Source organism: Chrysoperla carnea, chromosome 4 (assembly GCF_905475395.1).
Source record: "Chrysoperla carnea chromosome 4, inChrCarn1.1, whole genome shotgun sequence".
Taxonomy (NCBI): domain Eukaryota; kingdom Metazoa; phylum Arthropoda; class Insecta; order Neuroptera; family Chrysopidae; genus Chrysoperla; species Chrysoperla carnea.
The window spans coordinates 70,848,529-70,858,733 of NC_058340.1; the positions used below are offsets into that span (position 1 = coordinate 70,848,529).

The 10,205-nt window shown below is 30.9% G+C and overlaps 2 protein-coding genes across 3 annotated transcripts in view; both read left to right on the forward strand.

Annotated features, from left to right (window-relative positions):
* The first annotated feature begins 289 nt into the window (after positions 1 to 289).
* On the forward strand, positions 290 to 1,258 carry LOC123299348 (UPF0587 protein GA18326). Its single transcript, XM_044881725.1, has 2 exons — positions 290 to 627; positions 1,001 to 1,258. Exons 1-2 carry the CDS (start codon positions 381 to 383, stop codon positions 1,234 to 1,236), a joined length of 483 nt encoding a protein of 160 aa, XP_044737660.1. The 5' UTR covers positions 290 to 380; the 3' UTR covers positions 1,237 to 1,258.
* A 1,411-nt stretch (positions 1,259 to 2,669) lies between these two features.
* Positions 2,670 to 10,205, forward strand: part of LOC123299305 (putative oxidoreductase GLYR1 homolog) — a 55,959-nt gene continuing 48,423 nt past the window's right edge. For both annotated transcript variants that reach the window (XM_044881663.1, XM_044881664.1), the window contains exons 1-7: positions 2,670 to 2,731; positions 2,822 to 2,858; positions 3,003 to 3,082; positions 4,766 to 4,892; positions 4,983 to 5,096; positions 5,760 to 5,948; positions 7,613 to 7,783. In XM_044881663.1, the coding sequence (XP_044737598.1) occupies positions 2,676 to 2,731; positions 2,822 to 2,858; positions 3,003 to 3,082; positions 4,766 to 4,892; positions 4,983 to 5,096; positions 5,760 to 5,948; positions 7,613 to 7,783 (774 nt within the window). In that variant the 5' untranslated portion in view covers positions 2,670 to 2,675. The remainder of the gene's footprint in view (positions 2,732 to 2,821; positions 2,859 to 3,002; positions 3,083 to 4,765; positions 4,893 to 4,982; positions 5,097 to 5,759; positions 5,949 to 7,612; positions 7,784 to 10,205) is intronic.

Consider the following 10,205-nt stretch of genomic DNA (forward strand, 5'->3'; position numbering starts at 1 on the left):
GTTCATCTTTGCTCAGGTTTTTGCTATTTGAAATATTTTTCAGCGCTTGCTGGGCATCGGTTTTTAAAACAATTGAAATAAAAAATTAAAAAACAATAATTCGATGGTATAACTAGACATGGTAGAACTTGTCTTATTCTACCAAGATTAATTCAATAATCAATTTTATCTTGGATTGAAAGATTACGCAATTCTTATATTCGTAGACTGATCATCATTTGACACAAAGAATACAGAACAAACTTCGTGCATGGAACGCATGGAACAAACCTGACATTAATGACACAAATTTCAATTTCAAAATATCAAAATACATAATTGTAGAATAGTTTTTTTTTTTCTAGAAATTATAGAAATTAATATTTTAAAAGTACATAATCATGGTAAAAATTGCATTGCAAATTAAAGCAACTTTAGAAAATATTGTATCGGTGCGAACTCATACAGATTATAATTACTTTTTAAAAATTAAATGTACAAATTGTAGTGAAGAATCCGATAAATGGCATGATGTTAACGAAAAAGAAACATTTCCATCGAAAACAGCCAAGTCAGATGTGAATTTTTTAGTGAAATGTAAACTTTGTTCGCGTGAAAATAGTTTAGATATAATTCCAAAATCAACCGGTAGGTATACAAATTTTCAGCGGAAATATATTCCTAATTTTTACAACAAACAGAGTAATTTTTATACATCAGTATATCATAACTTCTCTTATTTTTATTAGAAAACTTTTCTTAGGAAGAATTAATGGCTGTTAATATGCCTAAAAATCTGTCGTTCAATCATATATTTCATTCGAAAATCGGCATGTCGCACTTCGCCCGTCGCACTAATCTGAATTGAGAGTTAATTATTTTAAAATTTCGTTGATAAAAGCTTATTTTCTGTTGAATATAATATTAATATTCAGCTTTACGGCATTTTTAAATGAAATCTAAGTAAATTTCCCAAGCTTCTAAGGTATTTTTAAACTTAAAATATATTTTGTATCTACAGGTGAATATACCAGTGACGACCAAGGAAAATTTAAAACAATTGTTGTATTTGATTGTCGTGGTATTGAACCAACAGCATTTTCACCGCGTGACGGATGGATTGCAGTTGCCGAAGAAAGTGGAAAAGTATTTGAAGATGTTGATTTAACAGAAAAAGAATGGGTTGATTATGATGACAAAACAAATCAATCAGTTGGGATTTATGAATTAGAATCACAATTTGTTAAACAAAAATAAAAATCTTAAATATAAAACACGATTTTTTACTATTTTTTTTTCTTTTACAACCCTTATTTAAGTAATGAAAAATAATAAAAAATTAATTTGATATTTAGATTAAATTTTTGAGATATTAATTAATAAGTCACAATTTCTTTGGCTGACTAAATAATTAAACTTAAGGTTTATCAGGCGAGCGAAGCGAGCCTCTACTAGGTTAAAATGTAACTTTTTGGTGGTAAACTTTACAAAAAAAAAATACAAAAGATTTAAACATGAAATGAAGTGTTGTAGTTCCATATTTATGTCTAGATGTGTTATCAATCATTATTTTTAGAAAAAATTATATAAATAATAAAAAACAACAGTATTTTTTATTAAATGTATGTATATACCTATATATACGCAGAGACAGTGGCACCATCTGTGAGCTACATCTAATACTAATATATAATTGGCTACATTTAATATTAATTTTAATTGAGTGGCCATCTGTAAATTCTTTCAAGTATTAAAAAACTTCATAAAAATACAAAAAACGTGATACTAAAACATAAACAATTAATTCTTGCAGTTATACAGTAGAATAACTTAAAAATTTAAGTGATATTAATACAAATAATGAAAAAATTTTAATTATAGTTGTTATAATTTTAGTTATTTATTAATTGTAATTTTAGTAATAAAATGCCACGAAGTCGTACGTTGATGGGTCGTAAAGAGCGTGATTGTAATCGATCATTAATGCGTGATTATCGGAAACGACGAAAACAAGATCAAGAAGAATTATATCTTTATCAAGATGATATTAATTTTAAAATGTATGCGGAAAATTTTGAGATTGCTCAAAAGAATTTGAATTTTGAAGTATGTAATGTATGTCATCGTCGTTGGTTTGATTTACAAATTAATCAAGATGGGTTTTGTTGTATTTGTCATAAATTTAAAACCAAAAATGAATTGAATATTTTTTCACAGCGGATAATAACATGGACCATGGTTTACAACCTGATGTTTTAAAGAAATTAACGTTTAATGAGGAACAATTAAACAAAAAATATTTTATATGATATCATTCGCGAGCCATTACAAAGTTATACTTTTAGCTAGTTTTAAATAATCCCTCCAAAAAAAACTGCTACGATATGCATAAATGAAATCAAGCTACGACATACGTATGATGAACTACAGTCTACGAAAAATTAAATTTGAATAAAACAATAATGAAAGAAATTTGAAGATATTTTTCTTTAATTTAAATTTCCAAAGATTGGACAAAAATAATTGAAATATTTGAATAAATAAAAAAGAATTATAAAAATAATAATTTGATGAATAATATTTTTGTATCTGTGTATCACTGTATATGTAATGCGCATGTCAAATAAAAAGCGACGCGCTAGTTATGTGTATTAAATTGATATTTGTATACTTATCTCAGTCTTGAATTGGCAAAAATGGGAGAAACACCTGAGTTAAAGTCGTACGATTATAAAATTGGTGATTTGGTCTGGTGTGTAAATTTTTAATCAAAATATTTGTGCAGTTTTTAATGTATATTAAGTGTTTGTGTTATTTTAATTAATATTTTTAATTTTTTTAGGGCAAAATTAAAAACTTTTTGTCCGTGGCCAGCCAAGGTAAGTGTATATTAAGACCGCCATACATTTATAAACCAAACCGTTGCTTCCCTCCTATAGTTTGTGATGATGCGCTTTAATATCAAGCGCGAAATATAATTTTTTTTAATACAAAAATTTTGAAATTTGTTAATTTTTTTGTAGGTTGTTGTAGCTCCGACGAATATACCAAAGCCGAAGAAAGGAGCCCATCAATGTGTACTATTTTTCGGGGCAAATAATTAGTAAGCATTTTTTTTTTACAAAATATTTTTAATTTTGTCTAAATTTGTTTAAAATATTATTCTGGAATGATTTTTTGGTTATAAGTTTGGACCCCGGTTAAAATTGAATATTGTTTTAAATGTAATTTGTAATAAAAATTTGAAAATAATTTAGGTTATGAAATTTGGATATGAATTGCATTTGTATGGTCGATGTTTAATAAATTTTGGTTCCACGTAATATGTGCCAAATTTTAAAATGCATTTACTTAAAATATTCAATTTTACAACGATGATTTCCAAAATTATTCATTTATAGCGTCACTATGGTACTGAAACTAATCAGTAATTGAACAGAAACCTACAGAGTGTCACAGAATAACGGTGCATAGTTATAAGTAATGATAGATTATTATTTTAGTTGTAAATAATGTTTTCAAAGTTTGGTTTTATCATTTGGACCTACTTTGAAATAGTTCCTAGTCAGATCCAACAATTTTCTTGATACGAGCTATAATAAATCGAATATTTGGTATATTCTAAATGTGAAAGTTCTGAATCTTTACCTCAATAAGTTCAAGAGTTATTTTTATCACAGTTATCAAGGAATGTTTTTTATCATACTGAGATTTCGAAAGGTGTTCAGATCCAACAGGAGAAAGCATGAACGAATCTTTGCTGTTGGGTTAAATTTAAGCACTAGTAGTTTTATTTTAAAATTTTCTAAACCTAAAACCTTAAAAGTTCGTTTTCTCCGCTTAGGCTTTGATACAGAATACAGAATTTTGACCAAACATAAATAATTTGCCTATTTGGTATAATATTTATAACTTAAAAATGTTGAAATAATTGCTCCTAGCACGTCCAAAATATGGGTTTGTCCTGTTTTTTTTTTTTTTTTTTTTTTTTTTTTTTTTTTTTTTTTTTTTTTTTTTTTTTTTTTTTTTTTTTAAATAAATAAAACAGCCTTTTTGGAGATATCGAGCTTCGATTGCCGGTTCGATAACACGTTAATCAAGTATACAATAAGACTAGTACAAATTTCTCATTTAAACTTTTTAAGTAACCCAGGGCCCCATTTTTCGATCACGGCTAGACAGTCAGTCAAGTGTAGATCAACCAAAACCAATTACGAGGCGATAGGCATTTTATATTTTTGGAGTTTTCCATAAAAAGGGCTCTCTGAGCACATCCAAAATTTTTGTTTGTCATATTTTTCAATAAAAAAAAAACACACCCGTTTTTGGGATATTGCGCTTTGATTGCTAGAAAGAGGATAAAATTGAAATGTTTTTCTGTTGATTTGATAACAGGTTTGGCAGGTATGCAATAAGACTAGCAAAAATTTCCCACTTTAACTCTTTTCAACAGCCCATGCCCCCGGCTCTTGATTACGGCTAGAAAGCCAGTCAGGCATAGAAGAAACAAAACCAATTACGAGGCTGTTATGAATTTTACATAAAAAACGTGCTCCTAGACTTAAAGTAGTAAAAGATTTCAACTAGCAAATATTTTATTTTCAGTCTTTATGGTTTTTAAGAAAACCGGTTTTCACATATATTCTCTGATGCACTTTAAGATGAGAGTAGTCGTTGGCATAAGATTATCAACGTCTATTCTGGGACTCTCTGTACAAGCGAATAAGCAATCAAACAAAAATAATAAACTAATAAAAGTTTTAAAAAAATTATCTGCTTTTTTCAGTGCTTACATTGAGCTTCATAATTTAAAACCGTATAAGGAGTATAAAGATACGCTTGTTGGTGCTAGTAAGACAGCGTCATTCAAGGATGCTGTAGCGCAAATTGAAAAATATATCGAAAATAGAGAGGTAAGTTATTTTTATGAGGTTCCGGAACTTTAGGATCTGCCTGGAAGTATTGTACTTAATAAAATTTAATATTGTTTGTTATTTCTGCAGAAATATGGTGAAGATTTCGATGCTATAGAAAATGATCAAGATGCAGAATTTAATAAGTTACGTGATGCACAGGAGCCAATTACTCCGAAAGAGAAAACAAAAAAAGCGAAAAAGGTTTGTTAATTTGTTCTTAATATAATAAGTATTGTTTCCTCGACGAATCCGAAATTCTAATTTATCATTCGCGCTGTAAGAATACAAAAATTTGAGATGGTTGATTTACAGCAAATGCTAAGAAAATACTTACCAGGACGTATATACTTTAAATTTTATTTCAGGCAAAGATTCTATCGAAGAGACAACAGCGATAAACTATCGTAATTCAACCAGGAATTATCAGTACTTTTAACTTTTCTATCATGAATAATTGCAGACATTTTTCGCTTCTTATCGTTAAATTCGTTACGCCCCTAATTTTGGGGGGCCGTGTTCGCAGACTTTAAACCAATATCTTTGGTGGGGACTCACGATACTCATTTTTAATACCTTCGATTTAGGAAAAATTCTCGCTATTTCTTACAAAACCAGGCCCGTATTTCAATGCGGTGGTTAGCCATACAGAAATCTCGCAAAATAAAGATAACAGGGATAACAATTCAGATAGCAAAAATTCTTAATGAATCACTCATAGAATAATTATAGATTACTCTTTGAGATTCGAGTTCCTGTGAAGAGCAAGACTTGAAAATGTTTTACTTTTGCTAATTGGTAGCGATAATTTGGTAAAATAATATTTAGAATAATCTATAGAATATAATATTTATGTTTATTTTATAGGAAAGTCCAACGAAAAAACGTGCATCTGAATCAGGAGTAGGACTTGGACGGCCACCAAAAAAGAGTAAATTATCGGCGAGTTTTTCAACGAATGACGATGGGCTAGCAGGCTCACCAGTCGGGCAAAATCACGTGAGTCGGAAAGGATATCAAGTAGTATTAGATCGGCCCAGTATTTTAATGCGCCCGGTAAGTACAATTATTATTATGATTACGTATTTTTTTTAAGCAAAATGCCTTCCCAAAGCTTTTTTTTTATGATGTATACCAGCGGGCCCCAAATTTATTTTGTCTCGTAGATCAGTTGCCAATTTTACGTTAAATAAGGCACCCTACCACGTAATATCACACGTAAGACAGCGTGGATAAAAAATTGTTTAGCCGGCTTTTTTTTATATTTTTTTCCCCAGTAATCGTGAATGTTTAAAAGTCGCCCTTATTCTTATTTTCGCTTCCGTAGATACCTTTTTATTCTCATGGATCCTCTGTTGTTTGCTACCATAGATGTCTTTCGTCTTGGAATGGACTCCCAGGGGTTCATATTGTCCACTTTAGGAATAAGATTTCGTAGCAGTTTAATTGCAAAGGACAAAACGTAATATTTAAAAAAAAACTTTCCTCTGTTACGCTTCATTGCATGTTTTTAAATCTCTGATTTGATATCCTTTTTCAAAGGCATATGCTTGATCCAGCTATGGAGGATCGTTTATTTTAAGACCTTAGGCTAAGGCAGCACCGAAGTTTGTTTCCATAGAGCACATAGCGAGTTCATTTCCCTCTAATGTAGGCTCTTAGATATGATTTTTTTTGGCGATTAACTAAATGGGGCTTTTTACCCTCAGTGACTCTGCTAGCAAGGCTTCTTCTCTGGAGCCACGGGCATACATTTTCATTACAAATTGAAGCTCGAGAAAGATATGAATAAATTCATTTGCGAGGCTGCAGAAAAAAATTTTCTTTCACTCTAACAACAAGTCAAAAGCTTCAAAGCTTTTTCTTTCAATATCTATTTTATATTATTTGCCAATATTTTTAAAATGCAAGCCATAATTTATGCAGGCTAAGCTTCGTTACCCTGTCATTTAGGCTCTTAGATACTCGAAAGCGTCTTGTTTTTTGGTGACAGGTTGTTCTCAAGGAGGCAGAGAGCCCCCTTTGGTCTAGGTGCTAGGGAGCCACTTGCGGAACCAATCCTATATTTTATTTTAAGTGGAGCATTTTACAACTAGAGATCCTGCTAGCAAGCCTTCTTCTATGGAGTCACCAAGTTAAATAATTCAAATTCTTGAAGCATTTAAATAATTTTTTTTAGACTCGAGAAAAATTTTGTTTTTGACCTAGCAACAAAGTAAAAGTTTCAAAGCTTTTTCTTTCAATATTTATTTTACCTTATTTTGCCTTTGTTAAAAAAAAAGGTTAGCCATAATTTAAGCCTAAAATACAAGAATCAAGATCACATAAAGGAATTTGGTATGTTCTGTATGTTATACTTTTCATTATAGCCCCAACCTTTTAATGATTTCCTAAATGATAACGGTAATTTTATAAAAAAAGAATTGTTTTATAAACATATTACTTTCAAACTTGACAATTAATAGTTCAAAAAAATCACTTCATAGCAAAAGTTTGAAATTATTTCTCGTTTTAGTAGGGTAACATATTTGGAAAAATTTGTTCAGTATTTTCAAGTGCAGTACTTTAAAAATTGTTTCGTAAAAATAATTTTATCTTCAATTAACCAGGTTTGACTGTATCTGAATGTTTAGGTATTCGAGAAATTCTAGGTACAAATCGAATCAAATTAAAGTCAGGCATTATTATTTTTTTTAAAGAAACTTAATTTTATATTACAGGAAACGCCGCCAATTGATGCGCAAGTTTCGAAAAATATTTCTGATAAGAACGTGGAGCCATCGAAATTAACGTTTGGTTTTCTTGGCACGGGTAATATTGGTGCACAACTTGTTAAAAATCTTCTGGCATCTGGACATAAAATGGTCGCATGGAATCGTACACCCGATAAGGTAATTACTTTACGTATTTCTAAAAAATATTATTTTTTAATGATATTTAAATTTTAGTGCCCAGTTCATATTGCTTTAACTTTTATTAATTTACAAGGTACTCACTTTTTAAAAATTTTTTTCGATTGTTCCTGCTTAATACTTTTTTTGTATTCTTGATTGGATTCTTTAAGTGTGGTCTTATATAAAAAACTAATCGATATTCCTGATTTAAAATGATTTTATGAATCAAATTAAATCTACGACATAAAATTCAGCGGATAGAAAGAAGGCTTGAATAAATTTATTCTTGTTTGATTTTTGAAGCAGCGTGTTCGTTGGTACGAGAGGAATCGCCTCAAACGCCCCTTTCACCTGAATCTGCTATTACCATAGCAAGATGCTTCGTAATTTAGCATATTAAGGAATGGCTACACAAGCCCAGCTTAATTATGGGGTCTTTGTGTTGGGCATGCGACAGATCAAACTGTATATAATCACAGGGAGGCCATTCGACTGTGCGTGCCTGAAACTCACTAGGGCACAGTTGAGAAGGGTGATGAGACTCTTAACAGGACATCTGATGATTCCACTTGTATGGTGGACGATGAAACCTCCATACATTTTATTTGTATCTGCATAAACTTACGGGAGTTAAGTTTAGAATGTTTGAACCCAAAACCTTGGATCCAACAATCCTGGGAAAATCCCGGTGGAGAAAAACTGTGGGCTTTCTGCGTGGCGTCTGGCCTCGGCAGAATCCTATAATTTCGGAGACGTCCGTTTTTCGGGTGACAAATTGTTCTCAAGGAGGGCGCAGAGGACCCCTTGGCCCAGGTCCTCGGGTCCCATTTGCGGGATCTCTCTTATGCATTATTATTGTTATTATTTGTTGGAAAATTTCCGTTCTTGAAAGATGTGTTACTAGAAATAATACTCAAATATTTATCCATGATCATCCACATAAGATCGGTCCAACTTAATTCTTTAATAGTTGTTTGTTAAAGTTATAAACAGAAGTTGTACAATTTAAAAAGACGAAATGTTTATCATGTCAATTTAGATCATGTCATTTATATGAAAATTGCCACTACATTTGAATTTCTATTCACTACATTTGAAGCGACTTCATCGCGTATAGTTTTTATTTTGTTCCGGATCATAGAGGTTATACCATAGAGCTGCAAAGTCGCTACCTAAACGATTGATCACAATAGAAAGGGGCAGATAAAGTAAGCAAATATACCTCTAGAGAGATAGCTAAAGTAATAACGAATAACTGTCTTCGTTTTCCTTATATCTTACAATTTCTGTCTCTTTCTACCTCTCACTGTGATCAAGAATTCATTGCTTTTCCTATGTCTATACTGCTCTTTGGTATTATTTTGTGCCCCGGATATTTGAACTTTCTAAAAGTTGTTCATGAAAATTCTAAACTTCTATTAGAGTCATATCGAAATCTGATAAGCTGATAAACGCATGCTTCCCCGAATATAATCGATGTTTTGAAGTTTCACTATGCGGATAATATTGGATTCCTGCCTCACAAATTGCACAAATACACGGAAGAAAGAGACGCTATGAAAATTTCAGAATAATTTTACTATAGCAAGGAAAAAATTATTCCAATTCGATGTACACCCTATATTTATATTGGGTCTTAAAGAGTGTCCCCTCAAAAATGGGTTTAATTAGGAATTTATCAGGAAAATTATATAATTTATCGAGTTAAAAAACTACAAGGCTTTGCTAGAATATAGGAAAATTTTTTTTGAACTTTCCTTGACCTTTTTTAATATGATAGAATTATCGTTGATACAGCACTTCATTTCTTCTTTTAAAGTGTGTATCGTCGCGGGCTTTAACAATTCGAGCTGGAAAATAAAACGCATTTTTCATTTACATAACAACTGACTTTATTGTTTTCTTTTTGTACAATAATGTAATTTTCATACAATAATATTAGTACAATTTAAAGGAAATAGGGTGGAGAAGAGGGTATGATGTGAATGTGATTCCTTCAAATATTATTTTCCTTATTATACCTCATCCTTGGCTACTAAATTTTAATTCCAAAAATGATACTCCCAACAAAAAAAGTGGTGGAATATATCTCGAAACATTTTTTTCATCCGTTAATATTTTATGCGCAGGATTGAAATACCGAAAAAATTCATTTATGAATTTTAAAAGCGTGCACGGTGTGCATAAGTATTTATAAAAGAAATCGAGTACGTGTTACCGAAAGCTTGTTTTTTTTCTCTTTAAAATGCACTTCTAGCACATACTTAATTTCTAGTATAAATATCCCGGGCTTTTAAAATTACATTAAATGAATAAATAAATTTTTCTCCCCTCGGGGTGGAAAGCGTCAAACTTCGTCTTGCTGCGCTAAACGAAATTGCCACTTTTCGTCTCCGCCGAGTAGCAAAAATAGTATACA

Coding starts and splice junctions, on each gene's coding strand:
- LOC123299348 (XM_044881725.1), top strand. CDS start 381: ATGGTAAAAATTGCATTGCAAATTAAAGCAACTTTAGAAAATATTGTA. Junction 628..1,000: donor TATAATTCCAAAATCAACCG/GTAGGTATACAA, acceptor TTGTATCTACAG/GTGAATATACCAGTGACGAC.